Genomic DNA, 18,669 nt, shown 5'->3' with positions numbered 1-18,669 from the left:
CGGGACCGGCCGCAGCGAGCCGCGCCGAACCGAGCCGAGCCGAGGCTTGTTCACCGCCGGTAAGTGGCGGCGGCCGCCGCTGCCGCGTGGCGCAACCGGTTCGGCGCTTGCATCAGCCGCACGTGGCCGCTCCGCGCGGCTCCGCGGCGGCTCCCGTCGGAGGCAAGCCTCGGCGGGACGCGGCGCTTCCGCCTCGCCCGGCGCGCGCGGGGCCGCCGCGGCAGCGCGGGGGGCGGCGGGTGCGGAGCAGCCCCAGGCTCGGGCCAGCCGGGGTTCCGGGGTCCTCTGGGCAGCCCGATGTCCCGCTCCTGCGGCCCGCGAGCCTCGCCTGGGGACCGGAGCCGCGCACGGAGCTTGGCCCGGCGGGGACACCGGGGGCCACTTGTTGCTTCCCTAAAAACTGGCAGCATCCTGGCCCGAGCTGGGGGGCTCCTGGCGCTTCTGCTGCCAAGGGCAGTGGGCCCGTTCCGATGGAGACGGAGCCCTTGGATACGAGGCACCTTCCTGGCTATGGGGAAGCGACCGAGCCAATGGCTACCAAAGCACCCCCTGCATCCCCCTGCTCCGGGTGTGAGCTGCCGTGGGTATTTTCACACCAATGCGCACAACGCGACAGGCGACAGGTTGTCAGTGCTGCTACAGGCACCTGCCTGAGACCCGTTGCCTTTCCCAGGTGGAAAGGGGCAATAGCTGTCAGGAAGAACGTGCAGGGCTGGCTGATGCCGAGCAGCTCCATGGCGATGCAGCCGCGGTGCTGGGAGCAGAGGGCTCACCGGGTCCGGGTGACTCAGCCCTGCTGCCGGCTCCTGGCGAGTGCAGGAACGCACTGCTGGCCGCCGTGCCCGCCCACGTGCCAGGCCGCGGGATGCGCCGGAGCTCACAACTGGAGTGGGACTCACCGGGGCGCGGGGAGGTGCTCGGAGGCAGCGGGCGAGCGCAGGATGTGTCCAAGGGGCTGGACCACACAGGCTGCTTGTGCAACCAGCCCCTTTTCTGCGACACCATCGCCGTGTCCATCCCCTCCTCGTGCTCCTGGCACCTGGGACTGATTTGGTGGCTGCAGTGAGACCTGGGTGGGTGGGGGACCGTGCAGCGCCCAGGTGGGATGGAGCCGTCCAAGCAGCTCTGCCCTGCTGGGTGTCCTTGGCTTGGTGCTACCGGTGCAGCTGAGAGCAGCTCCTCCAGGCTGGCGCTGGTGTCACCGCTGGTGTCCCAGGCACTGCTGCCTGAGGTCTGCGCTCAGTGCCACATTTCATGCTCTTACGGTCCCTTCTCCTCTAGGGCTTTTGAGCAGCTGGGCACCACCTGCACGAGGCCAAGATGTTTGGGGGAAAAATGAGCAGCGTTGGGAGGAAGCTGATCCGCCGGCGCGTGGTGGATCTGAGCTCCGAGGAGACGCGTTTCGCCCGCTGCCTCTCCACGCTGGACCTCATCGCACTGGGAGTGGGCAGCACGCTGGGCGCCGGCGTCTACGTGCTGGCCGGGGAGGTGGCCAAGGACATGGCTGGCCCCTCCATCGTCCTCTGCTTCCTGGTGGCCGCGCTCTCCTCCGTGCTGGCCGGGCTCTGCTATGCCGAGTTCGGGGCGCGGGTCCCCAAGACGGGCTCTGCGTACCTCTACAGCTACGTGACCGTGGGCGAGATCTGGGCCTTCACCACCGGCTGGAACCTCATCCTCTCCTATGTGATAGGTATGCGGTGCCAAGAGAGCTGTTGGAGTGGCCCAGGCACAGTGGGGCAGGGTGTTGGTGGTGTGCGCCCATGGCATCCTAGCGAGTGTCACGGTGGTGGCAGAGGGACATGCCCAGGGCCGTGCTGGGGGACAGCACTGGGTGTTGCAAGGGCTCATTGGGTGCTCCTGGCACCGTGGGGTCGGTGCCGGGGGCGGCCTCGCGGGCCGGCGCCTCACCAGGGCTCTGGACTGACGGGCTGCTGTGCCAGGCACGGCCAGCGTGGCCCGTTCATGGAGCTCGTCCTTCGACAACATCATCGGCAACCACATCTCCACCTTCTTCGCGAACAAGACCACGCTGCACGTGCCGGGGGTGCTGGCCGAGCGCCCTGACTTCTTCGCCGTCATCCTCATCGGGCTGCTCACGGGTGAGCGGCAGGGGTGGGATTGCGGGGAGGGGGCATAGCCGGCGCTGCCCCGCTCACCCGCCCCGGCCCTCCAGCACTGCTGGCGTTCGGCGTCAGCGAGTCGGCCCTGGTGAACAAGATCTTCACGGCGGTCAACCTGATGGTGCTCGGCTTCGTCATCATCGCCGGCTTCGTGAAGGGCGACGTCAAGAACTGGCAGCTCACCGAGGAGGACTACGCCAACAGCTCGTGCTGCGGCGCCTCGGGGGACACCAGGTGAGCAGCGCGGATGTGCCGGGCCGGGGCCGGTCCCCTCGGGATGCCCTGTGGTGGTGATGGTGACCACGGGTTCTCCCTTCCAGGAAAGGGGCCTTCGGCTCAGGTGGCTTCCTCCCCTTTGGCCTGGAGGGGGTCCTCACGGGCGCTGCCACCTGCTTCTACGCCTTCGTGGGCTTCGACTGCATCGCCACGACGGGTAAGGGCGAGAGCGGCGCGGGCGGCGGGGCTGGCGCTCGTCCCGCCTCTTGCAGCCGCGCGGCAATCCTGCGAGGCGCCGCTCGGTGATTTCGCGGCCGCGGGCGATGTTTTCCTGAGGAGCTGCGTTCCTGCAGAGCTGCCTTTGTGCAGCGCGGCAGCTTCTTAATTTCCTGCCGGTTCCACAGGGATCTGCTTGGCAGGTCTCTGGTCCAAAGCGTTCGGCCCGAGGCCGTGTCTGTGCCGGGCGCTGCAGGGGCCGGGCTCCCTCCCATGCAGTGCCGAGCGCGCCAGGAGCTCGCCGGCGCCGCAGAGCTGCCGACCGGCAACGCGGGAGTCCCGCGGGGCTGCGAGCAGCGACGGCACCGTGCTCTCTTTGCAGGGGAGGAGGCCCGGAACCCGCAGCGCTCCATCCCCATCGGCATCATCGTGTCCCTCCTCATCTGCTTCGTGGCCTATTTCGGCGTCTCGGCCGCGCTCACCCTCATGGTGCCCTATTTCCTCCTCAACAAGGACAGCCCGCTGCCCGAGGCCTTCAAGGAGGTGGGCTGGGAGCCGGCGCGCTATGCCGTGGCCGTGGGCTCGCTCTGCGCGCTCTCCACCAGGTAGTGGGCCGGGGCCGCGCGGCGGGGACGGCGCTGCCGCCAGGGCGCCCGCCGAGCCCCCCGCTCCCCGCCGCAGCTTGCTGGGCTCCATGTTCCCCATGCCCCGCGTCATCTACGCCATGGCGGAGGATGGGCTGCTCTTCAAGTTCCTCGCCAGCATCAACAGCCGCACCAAGACGCCCCTTTCGGCCACCATCGCCTCGGGCGTCCTTGCCGGTAAGGCTCCTGGTGGGCGCCGCGCTGCCGGTCCTGGGGGAGCCGTGCTGAGGCTGTGTGCGCTCCTTGCAGCCGTCATGGCCTTCCTACTCAACCTGAAGGACCTGGTGGACCTCATGTCCATCGGCACGCTGCTCGCCTACTCGCTGGTGGCCGTGTGCGTGCTCATCCTGCGGTGAGTGGCACCGCGCCGCGCGCCGGGGCGCTCTGCCGGGCTGCCGGCACCGAGCTCAGCGCCGCCGGGTGCCTCTGCGCAGGTACCAGCCCGGGCAGCTGAGCTCGCCCAAGGCCATGGAGATGCTGGAGCTGAACGGGAATGAGGAGGAGAGGGCCGTCATGAACCCGGCCGGCGCGGGAAGCAAGCAGGAGGAGAAGCTGTCCCTGGGGATGCTCTTCAGGCCGCCCGCGGACACCCCCACGGCGCTCTCGGGGCGCATCGTCTATGCGTGCGTCTCGGCCCTGGGTGAGCGGGCCGGGGCAGAGCATCCTCGTGCCGTCCCGCTGCGCGCTCCGGCCTGCTGCATCCTTCCTGGAGAGCAGCTCCGGGCCCGGCGCGTTCCGGCGTGTCCGTGCGGAGCGGGAGGGACTGCGGGTGCGCGGGATGCTCAGGTGCCGACGGGATGCGGGCAGGAGGACGGGGGACAGGGACAGCGGGTGAATGCAGCGCATGCCCTGAGCATCTCCTCCCTTGCAGCTGTGCTGGTCACCGTCATCTGCGTGTTGGTGACGCTCAAGGTGGGCGCGCTGAAGGCTGCCAGCGCGGGCTGGCTCGTGGCCCTCGCGCTGCTGCTCGTCGCACTCTTCGTCCCCACCGTCATCATTTGGAGGCAGCCGCAGAGCAACACGCGGCTGAACTTCAAGGTGAGTGCAGCCCGTGGGTGCCAGCGAGTCCATCCCGAGGGCGCTCACCCTGAGTGTCCCGCGGGAGCCGTGCGGGGCCAGGAGCACCCCGGGGTGCAGAGCTGACGCGGCACCCCTTGTCCCTCGCAGGTCCCTTTCCTCCCGCTCCTGCCACTCTTCAGCATCTTCGTTAACGTGCTGCTCATGGTGCAGCTGAGCGCCCGCACCTGGATGCGCTTTGCCGTGTGGATGGCCGTGGGTAGGTGCCCCGCGTGGCTCCTGCTCTCCGCCACACTCCGAGCCTTGCAGGGCCGGCTTGGGGATGCTGCTGTCTGCTGCATTGTACCAACTGTCCCACAGGTTTCATGATTTACTTTGGCTACGGGATTCGGAACAGCGTGGAGGGGAAGAGCGCGAGGGAGCCCCAGGATGCGGGAGAAAAGCCCCTGCACCACCCCGGTTTGGAGCCGGGCCCCGGCGCTGCTGCCGTCTGAGCTGGCCCTGCTGGACCCTGTGCCCCCTGCCCGTATTCCTGCTCGGGGAGCGAGTCCTGGGGACAGGAGCCCTGTCCGGATGCTGTCCGGGCAGTGGGTCTCCACGGGGCCGTCTGCTCCAGGTATGCTCTGGGCCGGCCCCGCCATGAGGGGACAGCGACCCCGGCTCGTCCCACCGCTGCGCGACCTGCTCTCCAAGCCGCCGCTTCGCCCACCCGCGGGACGCCCCGTGCCATAGTGCAGCTCTATTTATTCTGTATGTCCGTGTGGCCGTGATGACCTCCGCGCGTCCCCCAAGTGCCGGGGTCCTGCTGTGCTCTGCGCCCTGGTCCTGCACCCCCTGTGCTGCCCCGACCCCGAGCTCGGCACCAGCAGCCGGCTCCGGAGTCCGTGCCAGCCTCGGCCGTGCTGCTGCCTCGGCGTCCGAGCTCGTGCGCCTCCGCAGAATCGGTGTTTTCATGTTGACTTTTGTACCTATTAAACTACATGTGTGGGGTTTTTGGAACGTTGTCTCTGGGGCTCCTGCCAGGGCTTGTTTCCCTGCCTCCGCGCCCGGGCGCCCGCGGCCACGGAGCCGGCACAGGGAGCGGCGCAGTCGGAGCGGGCGCGCTGGGACAGGGCCCTGCCACTGCTGGGAGCTGCTGCTGCTGCCCAGGTGCTACTGTGCTCCCCGGTGCCCCCCGCTGCAGCGAAGCCCTTGGTAAGACCCCTTGAGGGCTTCAGCAGAGGAAGCGCAGCCAGGAGCCGGGGCGCATCCGGAACCGGGAGATCATTTCCCAGCTTGTGCTCTGCTCTAAATCAGCCCTGAGAGCTGATTTTGCAAAATAAACTAATTTGGGGCAGATGGATCTGGGCTGCCTTGGCATCTCTCCGTGTTTCCTGGCAGCCGCCGTGGGTTACAGCACGGTCAGCAGCGCGGCCGGCCGCTCTGCGCACCCTCGGGGAGCTGCCACAAGCCCTGTCCCCACGGCGGCCACCCCACATGTGCACCCATGGGTGCACCCGCCCGGGCCTGCCCGACCCCCAGGCACCCGCAGGCGCCCTGGCCCGGCGTGCACCCACGGGTGCTGCCGCCTGCGCACGGCGCGGACGCTCCTTCCAGCCCCGGGGCGGCCTCGCTGCCTTTCATGGGCCCCTATTAACCTTTCTTTTCTTTTGCATAACTCAGCACATGGGAGCGGGGGTGAATAATGAGGCGCCGCAGCCCGGGCGCGTTGTAGGCGCCAGGGAGAAGCCGCTGCCGCGGGTTTAACTGCTGCCCTGCCGGGCGGCAGGCACCGGGGCTCTGTCCTGCAGAGAGACGTGGGGACGGGCGGGCCCTGGACCAAGCGGCCTTGGCTCTTGGGCGCCGGGGACGCCAGGGTGGGCTCGGGGAGCCAAAGTGTAAATCAGGCCCCGCAAAGAGGCTAATCTGATCTAACGGGACAGGCTTAATGTCCCCTGGCTCGGCCCCTGGGTCATTGTGCTCGTGCTTCCCTTGCTTCGCAGCCCTGTAGCTCTCTTCCTGCTCTCATCCCCAGTCCATTCCTGCCTGGAGCTGCCCATCCTGGAGCTGGTGACATGCCTGTGCCCCAGGGGAGGCCACCTTGGTCCCCCAGGAGTCCCCCTTGCAGGGCAGGGTGCAGAGCTGGACCTGTGGGAGAGCGGCCTGGACAGGAGCCTGTGGGGGCAGTAGTTTAGGGCACAGACGAGCAGGTCTCCATGAGGAACCACCTCCTGATGGACCTTCCCGCTCCTGTGGAGATCGCGTGTCTGAGCGATGCAGCCTTCCTGCTGCATTCACCGTGGCCAAGACTACGTGAAGGGGGCTGGAGGATCCAGGTGGGCTCCGAGCAGCAGTGCCCAGGGCTGGGAAAGCAGCGGAGCGGTGACGATGCCCTGCGTGCAGCGCAGGTGCCCAAGGGCTGGATGGGGATCTCAGTGGGAACAGCACGGACCGGAGCGTCACACATGAAGCTAACGGCGGCTCCAGTGGAGAAGGTGGTCGGGAAGAGGTTTCATTTCTCATGCTCTCACAATGACTGGTCGGGAAAGCTGCTGTAGAGCACAGGGGTCTGCGCTGTGTCCCAGCAAACCTCCCCACTGCTAAACTTTGCTCTGTCCTCCAGCACGGAGGAAGACGGTCTGCGGATCCAAAGGGATAAAAGCAGAAACACTCCCTGGACACAAAGTCCTGATCTCCTGGGAAGCCTGGAGGGTTCAAGCCCCCGCAGAAGTGCGGGAGCGAACGCAGCATCACGGTTGTCTACGAGAGGAGCTTGGCTGTCTGGCAGGCAGAAGGGCCTCTGCTCTCGGCTCCTGTCACCTCTCCAGGTCTCCTCTGCTCGGCAGGGACCAGGGGGCTTCTCTTCTTCCAACTCCTTTGTGCGGCAATGGCAGGGACCTGGAAGACAAGTGCTGCAGGCACAGCTGGTGCCCGACGCCGGTCCCATCCTGGGGGCCCTCGCGAGCTCGTCAACTTTCTCACCAGTTTTTGGTCTTGTTCGGGATTGTATCCTGGAGGGGAGGGACTTCAGCAGTTGTAGTATTTGAGTTGGATCCGTTTATGTACATATTTGGACAAAAGGCGACACAAATAAATCTCTTTGCAAAGGTCATGTGTGAAGGCGAATGCTGTGCAGCTCGCCAGCCCTGCTGTGGGACTTGCTGAAGTCTCTTTCCCTGTCCTGAAGAGAGTGGGACAGGGAGACCTCTGTGTAAAACTGAGATCTGAATCTCTTTCGCAGAGACAGCAACAGACTGATGCCTTCCCCAGTAATAAAACAGTCCAGGTGCCCATTCAGACTGAACAGGCTTCCATGCTTTCTGGTTTGCACGTAGGACAGAGATGCCCAGCAGGCCATGCAGGCTCTCCCAAGAGCAAGCTGATATATTCCCACTTACATATCCCCACTCCAGGGACTCTAATCCAGCAGTCTGATGGCAGATAACCCTCCCCAATTCTCCTCATGCTTTCCCTTTTCATGTTTTTCCAGGAAATTCTTGATCTGTAATTCACATCATCCACCAAGCAGCTCTCAACAGATGCTGGACAGATGACGGCTTTTGTTTCCCCCCTCCTAAGTCAACATCCTGCTCCCTCTTGCTGCATCCTAGGGACAGACAGGCTGTGTCACAGGCTTGTCAAGTCGTGTCATTTCTTAGGTATGCTGAAGGCTTAACAGGCAGCTCCCTCAAAACCTGTGACAGTTGGACACATGAGGCAACCTGACTTGCATAAACAAGCAGGTAGGAGACATTTGAAAAATAAAGTGCAGAGTCTCACTCCTTATCCCAGTTGTCAACTCAAAGGGTCCCTGGGTAACTTGAGTGTGGCATTAATTAAGAGCGTATGCCTGGCCTACACACAGATGTACCTAGGACAGACTGCATCATCTTCCATAAAACAGCGCAAGAGAAACTGTGACTATAGGTTATGGGGCCAGCTACTGTTATTTGCATAATAGAAACCCAATTTGCAGTCAGAATTTCACTTGTGCAATGGAACTGCCCCACCCGGGAGGTGCTTGGGACAGATCAGAAAGGTTCAGTTCCTCTCTGGTCCCTGGTTCAGACCCTAGGCACAAGCTAGGGTGTCAGCTGAGCCCTTTCCACTTCTCACAAAAGCAGAAGGCTCCTTACAAAACACAGCACAAGAGAGTTTCTGGTCTCTTCATCTCTTAAGTGCATCCTGGCCCTTTGCATTGCTTTCTTGGATTCTGGAATTAACTACAGAGAGAATTTAGAAAGATTTCCTGGTGTGAAACTTCAGGACTTGCCTTATTTCAAGCAACTGTATATTTTTTATATGGAACTTCCCTCTCATTTCACCAGCAGCTGTTGCAAAATATAATGGGAGAAGTGAAGGACAGCAGCAAGAGGGAGACTAAGGGAAAGACAGCAAGACTCGTTTGTGTTCCCTTTTGATGCTTCTATGTTCACAATTTTAAATGCATGCTCCCCTGCTCCTGTCATAGAGCTAAGGCTTTGATGCATGAACTGCAGCAGGTACAGGACTCACTGTTTATTTAAAAAATTGAAATAAAATTTAACAAAATCACGCCGAACAGTGAGGATCTGAAAAGCCAGGCAGCACTGGGGTCATCACAAACAGAAAGGCTCTGCAGGCCTGACCAAGCCACGGGCTAGATGTGCAGACAAGCACCTCCAAGTGGACAGTAAGACCGTATTACACTTCTCCCATCTAAACAGCAATACTGTTTTTTAACCAGATGGAGACTGTAAATCGGACATCTGAAACCCTGGTGCATCTCTTCAAGGTGCCCAGGCACCTGGAGGGCTCCCATGTGGGTCGGGATCTTCCCAGCAGTTCCATTCGTGAGCAACCATGGCTGCAGCCACAGCCTAGGGGAAGCCACGGGCTCGGCTGCAACGCGCAGAGCACGTCGTGACGCACAGTCGGTGTCACAGGCTGCACCTCTTCTCACCCAGGATCCTGCAGAGCTGTCCGTTTTTTCCCTTGTTGCCCTGTATCAGCACAGAACATCCTCTCTAGCCCAGAAGGAAGGGGGAATGAACACATGTATATCCACAGTCTAAGGAGAGTCACCTTTTGCTGGAACTTGTATCTCACTCCCTACCACAATCCAAAATGCAAGTGCAGCCCTCTGGAAGGGCTGAGCCCTCTACGAGCTAGGGCCCACGAGGCAATTAATAGATTGCAGGCTGATGATTTGCCTTCTGCATCTGAATGATCTTGCCAAAGCCGCCTCTTCCCATATCGTAGTCTGTCCGGTATTCGTCTCGCACCTGGGACATAGCAGTGACACATGTTAGGAGCCAGCAGTGACACATGTTTGTACCCTGCACTGTCTCCAGGGAGATTCTGGAATCAGCATCCCTTCCTTGATCCATTGGTGGGGAACTGGAATTTGGGCTACAAGCACTTTGTCTTGTTTTGAAATCTCTTCAAGGGATCTACCAACACAACTGCTGGTGGTAGTCAGGACAACAAATGAGACTGTAACAGATGGCTAAAGTCTTTTCAAGTAAAAAAAATAACAACCCCTCAAAATATTCTATTCCAATTTTGCGGCTAGTTTTCTGAATTACGAGATACATTTATCTTCCACGCTCCAGGAACCTGCAAAGGAACCTTACCTTCTCCCCAGGACATGCTGCAGGATTTTGGGGTTGGCATAGGAGCTATGTTGCGGCCTTCTCCCACCCACCCCCTTCAAACCCAGCATCATTTTACGAGCACCAGCTCAGGAATGAGGCTCATTCTGCCTGCACAGCCTGAAAAACTAGAGTGTCAGCCAGAAAATGCCTTAAGCTCTACTCCTAGCTCCGAACATCAGCAAAGCTCAGTTACCAAAACAACCTGGGAGCAGCTAAAATTCCTTATGGGGCTTTTATAGCCTGCACTGTACCTTAAATAAGGGAAAACTGGCAAAGCAGCAGGCACATTTAAGGAAAGTGGATTCAGGGACTGAACTAGCGATCTCTTTACCTGTCCTCCGGTCTTTCCTCTCCCATACTGTCGCCCTTCCTTAAATCCCGCGTCCCAGTCTGTTCGAATGATGCGGTCATCTAGCCGAGTGCCATTGATGAATCGCATGGCGTGTTCGGCATCTGCTCTCGTGTAGTATCTGAGGCCCAGGGTAAGGAAAGCTCAACTTGCTGGTTTACTGGCTGCAGGGAGAAATTAAAAAATAGAACTACTGTATTTAACAAGCAGAGGAATCCTGCCTAGCAGCCTAAACGTTCTTTTCTATAGGATCAAAAACTGCATTTATATAAATACAAGTTGAAAACAGCTCCAAATTCTTCCTGAAATGCTGCAATTTAATGTTAGTACCTGCACAGACAAGGAGCATTGGATTACTTATTTCAGAAGCAGATGAAAGAAAGGTGCTAAAACTTTGCTACAGGCAAGAAATTTATAATATATCTTCTTAGATTAGGTGAAACTGGACTGAATTTGAACAAGATCAGCGGGCCTCACAGGAGAGCTCTGCAAAGGCAGCTCCCAGTACAACTTGTACAAGCGTGTACCCTTGTTTGGGAACAGCGCCACGGATTGTTCCGCTAGTTTGTTCAGGTGTGAAGTTCAGGCAAGGAAACGAACATCTGCTCTTACTCTGGCCACACAAGAGGTCATAGCGGTGATTCCTTCCGGAGAAACTACTGGGTTAAAGAAGCTGATGAATGAAAGGTGCTCTCTGCCACCAAAAACACCTGGAAGTGACAGCACTTTCCACTCACAGTGTTGCAGTAAGACCTGTCTCTGAAAGATGGAAGGGGATAAAAAAAAAAAAACACAAAGAGGATGGAAGAAATGTGCCTGTCAGGGAGAATCCAAGTTTGGCTCCGTTTCAAGGGACAGGTCAATGCCGGCAGCAGCCAGGAGCTGGGAAGGATACTCGACGAAGCAGAAGCCGCAGGGAGTCTTCTTGATCTTGTCCAGCCCCATGACGATCCTCTTGACGTCGCCGCACTTGGAGAAGAGCTCCTGGATCTGCTCCTCGGTGGTGTAGAAGGACAGGTTGCCCACGTAGAGCGTGGAGGAAATCTTCAGCGACTTCTCCTGCAGCTGCCGGCTGCCCTGGGGGCAGAGCGCGGCCCAAAGCGGGGTGAGCGGCGCCCATACCCCCCCCCGGGGCACCGCGACCCCCTCCCGGTGCCGCCCCCAACTCCGTCACCTCAGGCCCCGCGCCCCTCCCCCCATCGCCTCAGGCGCCCCCGCGCGCGCCCCGGTGCCGCACCCGGAAGTGCTGGTCGCGGTACTGGCTGATCTCGCAGTAGGAGTCGCTGTTGAGGCCGCTCAGCGTGGTGTGGAGCAGCCCCGACATGTCGTCGCCGCCGCTGCCGCCCGGCAGGGCCCTGCTCCGGGGATCCTTCCAGAACCGGCGCGGCGCCCAACGGACACGGCGGGCAGGCAGGCCGCGCGCAGCCTCATTGGCCGAGACGCCTGCCACTCGAGGCTGGGAGGCGGGGCGTCCTAGGAGGGCAGCCAATCGTTAAGGCGCTGAGCCCCGCGCGGCGGCAACGGCGACGACAGCGGCGGCGGCGGCGCGGGACAGCGCGCATGCGCAGTGGCGGCTGCGTGGGCGGGAGGGAGCAGTGCGCACGCGCAGTGGCACCTGCGCAGGAGTGAAGGAAGGAGCCGTGCGCATGCGCGGTGGCGGCTGCGCGGGCGGGAAGGCGGGAGCGCTGCGCATGCGCAGTGGCGGCACCCCCTCAGGCGGTGATGATGGCGGGTGCAGTGTCAGGTAGCGCCCGCCTCTGCACACTGGTCCCGGTGCTGATGCCGGTCGCTGCCGCTCCACGCCCGCCTCTCCGCCTGTTTTGCAGGGCTGGTCCGCGAGCTGTTGAGCGAGGAGGCGCCGTCGCGCATCGCCGCCCTCACCGAGGAGCTCTACCGGGCGGCGGGCAGCGTGGCGGCGGCGGCGGCGGAGGGCAGCGCGGCTGAGGTAGCGCCGCCTCAGCGAGCGGCCGCGCCCTCGTCCCGGAAAGTCCCCAGCTCAGTGGCTGGCGTCACGGCGGGGAGCCCGGGGGTGTCCCCGGCGGGGAGCGGCCGCCCTCGGCTCCGTGTCCTCACGGCGCCTCGGCGCCATCGCGTAGAAACCCGCCCTCGCTTCCGTGGGGGCGTAAAAACACCAGCGAGGAGGCAGGAAAACATCAGCGAGGCGCCTGAAACGTCAGCGAGGGCTAAAACCGAGCCTGGCCCGGCTGGTGGGCAGCTTTGGTGCTGCTGGCAAGTACCTGAGCAGCAAAAACCCTGCCTCCTGCACCCAGTGCCAGGCATTTTGGATGAGCTTATTTTCACACATTTGAGTCATTTTTAGAATGCTTTTATTAGTTTTTTTTTTAATTCTCGGTATAGGCTTTGTGCAGGAGTACTTGGAAATAAAATAAGTAAACTCGTGTTTTAAGAGGAAACCGCTACTTTGACAGAAGCTTTTTCCAAAGGAATTATGCTGAGAAATGCATTAATCTGAAATATAAACAAGAATAACAGATTTTGCCCAACTTTTTCATCAAAATTGTGTAGTGATTATTCTATAAGGTGGATAGTGGTTTTTAATGTTTTGAATCTGTGACAAGGAGCGAGGTAGGCTGGCAATGGTCACAGCAGAAAATATTTTCCATGTTGTCTGTAAGGAAGTATATTTGCATAAAAACGGTATCCATCAGTTCTTCCTGTTGAGCTAAATTATTTTAACAGAAAGGAGAAACCGTTTTGTAATTTGCTCTCTTCCTGTAAAAGGATTGTCAAATTGTACCGTGTGATTTTTGTGCAAAGCCCAAAGTTCCTTGTTAAGCAAGGTCATTTTTTTAGAGAAACATTTGATTTCGATTTTGTGATTTGAAGTGATGGAAAATATTGATTTGAGGTTGTTCAGGGAACTTACTGGCTTCTTGTAAGACTCCCATCATCTTTATAACTTTTCCATGTAGGTATTTAACAGCAACTAAACTACTTAATTTTCTTTTTGATATGCAAAAGGGTTCCTATTAAATGTTTGCAAACCTACAATTCTTAAAGCTCTTTTCTGATCTCTTGATTTTCAACATCTGCTTAAAGTGTAAATACTTTGCTCTTAAAGCTACCGGGGAATCAGCTGTGTCTTGCACAGTGATAGCACATTTTTTGTATATGTGTTGGTGAGAAAACTTAATTCCAGATGTAGAGGATAAGTTAGATCATATTTTAATAAGATTGGAAAAGGATTTGATTGAAATCTGTGTTAGGACATTTGAGTAACATGTTGAATAAGCAGATTTTTTTCCGGGAGGTATTTTAACGATGACAAAGAAAGAACTCTGGTTGTTTCTGAAGTCCATCACTTCCCTTACAGAATTCCTTGTGCACAATTTCACATTAGAGCTGGAGGCAGTGATGGATGATGTGACATGTACATGGGTACGGCTATCTGTCTTGTGATTAATAGTTTGTGCCAGGTCATGTCTGCCTTTTGTTAACAATCATCTTTCTTACTTAGTTCATCTTAGAAATGCTTTTAAATAGTTAGGTGTGAAATAGCCCTTTCCAAGACTAAAAAGTGTATCTTCTGCCATTTGCTTATGAAAAGAACATGTGATTCCTGCCCATCACTTCCAAGTTTTCTGAAATGCTTGATCCCTTGAGTTTTAGAGCAAGAGAATCCCTGGGGCGTATTCAGCAAGCCTGTTTTTAGGTTACCAGATCTCTTTGTGGAGACGGTCAGATCATGTCAGAGTTTCAAGACAATCTTGCACTTCTGAATCCACTGTTACACAAGGAAGCTACACAGACACGTGCACTGGCTGTTACCATATGCATTAAAGATGGTGGTTCTTCCGTTTGTTCATTTCGGTGTGATCCAGATGGAGGTGAAATTAAATCTAATGGAATTCTCCCTCTCAGGTCGAGGAGAGCGCAATAAACCTGTGGAACTGGGCAGTCACCAAGCACTCAGGTTCTGTCATCAGCGATGAGCAAAGGGCTAAATGTATGTATGTGTTCCGTGTCTTCCTAAAGGGTTTTGTGTGCTGAGGTGTGAAGAGGAAAAACTCTGCTGACAGATACATGGATAATATTGTAGATTTATTTGGATTTTGTCAGATGAGGTATAGATAGGCAAACCGTATGGGTAGACTTACATAAAACAGCTCAGAAAGGCTCAAGCTGGTGTAATAATCATCTCATGACAGAAGCAGAGCAGGAACGCTTATCACTCCCCATTTTTGTGCCAAAACATAATAAAAACATGACCAAAGGAAGGTGTAATTTGCTTTCCAGTGCATTTTTTTAAATCTGAAATTTTATGGAAATGATACTGATGTAAATTTTAGATTGTAAGTCACTTAATTGATACAGAGCGAGGCAGTTATTTTAAAGAAGCAATCTCATCAATAATTACACACAGAAAACTTTAAAATTCTCTTTTCCTGCTTTGCTTTAGCCCAGCACACAGCTAATATCTTTGCCTAGAACGAGGAGAGCCTGGGGAAAAGTGGAAATGAGCTTTTCATCTTTTTCCTCATCCTGTTCTTTAGATAGATCTGCAGGATAAAATATTTGGCCTACATTTTTGTCTTGAGGGGTTGTTGAAATTATATATAATCTACAGGGGAAAAAATGATGTCAGGTAAAGGGAAAAGGATAAGTTTACACAAAATAAGTAATAATTGTTGTATAGTGTAGTGTTCTCAGATCTTATATCACAGCTGAAGGGCCAGGGAGAGGCTATTTTAAATATATTAAATGGTGCTTTTTCTATCGCTGATGTGTAATGAAGGCCTGAAAATACTTCTGCCTTTTACTTTAAAAATGTGAGGGTTATTAATCTTGATTTCCTTATTTTGCTGAAGGCTGTTTTGAGGCTCTCAAGATATGTTACTGTCAGCACCTGCAATGCAATTAAGTCTTTGAATACTGTCTTCCACTTAACTTTCTCTCCAGAGATTATTAGGCATTTTGAAGAGATTTTTTTTTTCCCCCTTGGATGCTTAAGGAAGAGTTTAAGCAGCTTGGCTAAAACCCACTAACTGCTTTGACTCCTGAAGCTTTCGATTATTTTAGCTTTTGTGATTTCTAAACAGCAAATGGTCTTTCGGATAGGTAGGGCTTGACATTCTTAAAAATAAGCCAAACTATAGAGTAATGGGAGCTTACAAATGTCTGCACTGTTCTCCTGCAGTGAGATTTGTTGCATGTAGACTGGTGTGCCTGTGTGAAGGCACTGATCCTCCAGAAGGAACTATTCGAAGACAAATTTTGGTAAGAGCAATAGTGACAGGTGAGCAGGGGAAATAAAGGATTATCAAGGGAAATCTTCAAAGTCTGTTAAAATTGTTTAGGCAGATGAGGGAAATAGGTCTATAATTCAGGGGGGATCCCTACTGAAGGTGGGCCCACGCTATCAAAGGTGCTAAGCTAGTGCAATGATGTATTTGCCAATAATGCATTGTAACATGGTGTAATAAAATATTACAACAGCATCATATTCATCTATTTCAGTATCATAATCATATTGAAGGAAATTTTAAGTCCTACATGCTGCATCTGAATGCACAGGCCTTCATTCAAATGTGAAGGGCACATGGCACAAGCTGGAGAGCTGAAATACTCCCCTCCTGCATTGCGTTTGTCCCTCAACAACGTGAGATCTGATGCTACCCTTCTTTGACAAGTTACCAACTTGTCACAAAATACGTACCATTTTCTCCTCCAGATGTCTATGAAAACTGGGAAAGGATGGATAGATATAGGAAAAGCTGAACTTGCGGATGGATTTCTAGAGATTGCCATGGGAGTAAGTTATTTTCTGGTTTCAGTTTCTTAAACACACACCTATTTGTAAGTTCCATGAGTGATGCTTGGTCTTTGTTTTCCAGAGTATAGAAAAACTGTATGCAAAGTTGCTTAAGAGGAGTAATGATGAGGCAGATATTCATGTGCACAAAGCTGATGTGGAGAAGGACCTCTTCAAAGTGCTCTCTTATCAGGCTGAATCAGTAAGATTTTTTTCTCAACTTTCTTTATAAGTCATAAGGAGCATAGGGGGGAACTCTGACCCAGTAATTAGACCTATGAATGCTTGGCGTTGAAGACTTGCTGAAGGATATATCTTCTTAACTTAGATGTAAGATCTCAGATCTGATGTTTGCATTCTGTGTTGCAATAATTTAATAATTTTTAATTTGCCTAATTCATCGCAGTCATTTCTGCTGTGTTATTCCTATCTTCTAGTTGAGATTTGTTGCCCTGTCGTTTGACTAGCATGGGTGTTTATGAAACAAACAGCTGCCTTTCTGAATCATAAACATGTCAGTTCCAAAGGTGGTCTGTGCTTGACTGAAGAAGGAGCGATAGATTAGATTTAGAGCAAGGGTCCCCCTATATGTGCAGTAGGGTAACATATACGTAGCAAGAATGGTCTTTGGAGAATGCTCATCATGCTTAGCTGGTTTTTGTGGGCAGACTGACTGACTGACAAGTACATGAATGCAGGATTCATCATGACTGTAGGTAGTTGAGGTTAATATCTAGCGAGTAGGTATTATAAGCCAAGTCTTCTGTAATTTAAAACAACTTTTTTGATCCTGCAAAATCATGAAATCAAATGTTGCGTGCCATGAGATGAAGGTCTTTCTAGACATACCTACCCTCTGCCCCATGAACTTGCACATACTGATCTTCACATATAAAAGCTTTTAATAGTGGGAGAATTTGGTATAAAATCATAATATCTGGAATTTGTGTAATCCATGACATATTTTCCTTGAAGGGCCAAAATCCTTTTTGGTGGAGAATCAGCATGTTAATGGGTGTTTAAGATCGATTGTTCACTAACAGCACATTGACATGTTCTGTTTTCTTAGGCAGTCGCTCAAGGAAATTCTCAAAAAGCAGTGACATGTGTGCAGCGCTGCAAAGATATGTTGATGAGGTGGCCGAAAGAGGTTAGTGAAATAATCCTTTTTGTGTCTTTCAAAATTTGAAAATCAGTTTTCCTCTCTTTATGTTAAAGACACATGTATAATGGAAAATTTTGAAAAACATTTGAGAATGCATATCTCTTCTGTATCTTTTTTTTTCTATTTTATGCTAAAATATTGCATGAAACAGTAGGTTTTTTTCCTTCAGAGTTTTTTTTTTTCTCCTGTTGCTCATAGTTTATTACTCAGAATAGAAAATAAATCCCTGCATTTTATTTGGCATGTTTTTTTTCTGTCTGTCTTGTTACTAATGAGCTATGCCACTGTATACCTGCCATATTATGTTAAACACATATTTTACATGCAGCCCTCTCAGTGCACTGAACTCTTAAACACTTTGAATTCACAGTTAAACTTAGGAAAAATAAAGAGTTTCACCTCTGAGTAGATTATTTTATTGTTTATGCATAGTAGGCTTGTACTTCTGTCTTTGGACTACAATGAGGTCTGAAATAAATTTGTCTGAGGCAAAATGTTGTACTGTCTCATTTTTGCCTAGGGGTTTGAAATTCTAACCATAGTTTGCTGTGAGAAGTGGCTTTTATGGATGTACATGGATGTAAAATATTAGCAGCCAATTAGCATTCAGAGTAACTTTTCAATCTCCTCTTTGGACAACTTTTATGACAGTTGCAAATCTTATCAGTGGAAAGACAAGTTGTTATGAACAGACACTGTAATGGTGCTGATAAAGGAGAGAGAGAAGTGCTCTAAATAACCAAGAATCCTTGTTCTCCTGATATTGTAATACAGAAGATCCCTTTTTAATCCAGCAGAGATACTGTGGGAAAGCTTCATGTAGAAGAGGTAGAATCGTCTTCGTTAACAATGTAAAAATAAAATTAGTTTTACAGTGTTTATATGACAGGTCTTTGGGTGACTTTTTTTTAAATAAATTTTAGTACCTCTTTTTTTAGGCTCTCCAGTTTTTCTTCTTGTTCATAATTTTTTATTATTTATATTTTACACCTCTAGTGCTTTCAGTCTAATTTCTTGAGGATTTAGTCCATATCATGTGTATAGAATTCCACTGTTACACAATGTGTCCTGGAGAGGTTGATTAATGTTGCTTCACTTTCCTGCCGCAGAATCTTGTTCCACTTTCCTTATGTTCAAATTACTCTCCTGTAAGATCAGATGAGATAGATAATAGTAAAGTAAAAAGCATTTTAAAGAACCTGAGATGGAAATGCCATAGATCTAAAGAAGTTTTTGCAAGATCTTTATAGAAGGAGGCCTCTCTCTATTGCAGACCTGTTACCTATCAATCCTCTGTTACAACTTTGGTGTGGAAACCTATGAAGGGAAGAAATATGAACAGAGCTCCTTTTGGCTCAGGTAGTGTGAAAAGTCAAACAAAATCTGGCTTTTGAGATGTGAATACATGTGAAGCAAGAGGGAAAGAAGGGAGGATAGAGGTTTATTGAAAAATGTAGATATGAGAATGCTGAATTTACCTAAACTAAGTCAGCTAAGCAAGTACTTACCTTGGTTATATTTGTTTAGATAACATTCTTTTGGATCTGCTTTAGT

General features: G+C 53.4%; 3 protein-coding genes across 6 annotated transcripts in view; 2 read left to right on the top strand and 1 right to left on the bottom strand.

Moving 5' to 3' along the window:
* Positions 1-12: 12 nt before the first annotated feature.
* Positions 13-4,707, top strand: SLC7A3 (solute carrier family 7 member 3). Its single transcript, XM_026040909.1, has 12 exons — positions 13-59; positions 1,282-1,690; positions 1,941-2,099; positions 2,174-2,354; positions 2,441-2,553; positions 2,935-3,157; positions 3,234-3,373; positions 3,446-3,548; positions 3,631-3,836; positions 4,068-4,234; positions 4,364-4,472; positions 4,574-4,707. The coding sequence occupies exons 2-12, from the start codon at positions 1,321-1,323 to the stop codon at positions 4,705-4,707; spliced, it is 1,905 nt and encodes a 634-aa protein (XP_025896694.1). The 5' UTR covers positions 13-59; positions 1,282-1,320.
* A 4,000-nt stretch (positions 4,708-8,707) lies between these two features.
* On the bottom strand, positions 8,708-11,577 carry LOC112948677 (nuclear cap-binding protein subunit 2). The gene is made up of 4 exons (XM_026040950.1): positions 11,415-11,577; positions 11,073-11,254; positions 10,160-10,298; positions 8,708-9,456 (listed from the first exon to the last, which is right to left on the bottom strand). Exons 1-4 carry the CDS (start codon positions 11,499-11,501, stop codon positions 9,358-9,360), a joined length of 507 nt encoding a protein of 168 aa, XP_025896735.1. The 5' UTR covers positions 11,502-11,577; the 3' UTR covers positions 8,708-9,357.
* Positions 11,578-14,042: 2,465 nt separating this feature from the next.
* Positions 14,043-18,669, top strand: part of TEX11 (testis expressed 11) — a 28,901-nt gene continuing 24,274 nt past the window's right edge. For 3 of the 4 annotated variants that reach the window (XM_026040935.1, XM_026040934.1, XM_026040936.1), the window contains exons 1-5: positions 15,034-15,415; positions 15,870-15,950; positions 16,033-16,152; positions 17,020-17,100; positions 18,389-18,474. In XM_026040935.1, the coding sequence (XP_025896720.1) occupies positions 15,299-15,415; positions 15,870-15,950; positions 16,033-16,152; positions 17,020-17,100; positions 18,389-18,474 (485 nt within the window). In that variant the 5' untranslated portion in view covers positions 15,034-15,298. Of the gene's footprint in view, positions 14,145-15,033; positions 15,416-15,869; positions 15,951-16,032; positions 16,153-17,019; positions 17,101-18,388; positions 18,475-18,669 lie in introns of those variants that run through there. The other variant, XM_026040937.1, reaches the window with a different exon arrangement.

Source organism: Nothoprocta perdicaria, unplaced genomic scaffold (genome assembly GCF_003342845.1).
Source record: "Nothoprocta perdicaria isolate Ctin4 unplaced genomic scaffold, notPer1 scaffold_270, whole genome shotgun sequence".
Lineage (NCBI taxonomy): Eukaryota > Metazoa > Chordata > Aves > Tinamiformes > Tinamidae > Nothoprocta > Nothoprocta perdicaria.
This window is presented reverse-complemented; position numbering and strand designations above follow the sequence as displayed.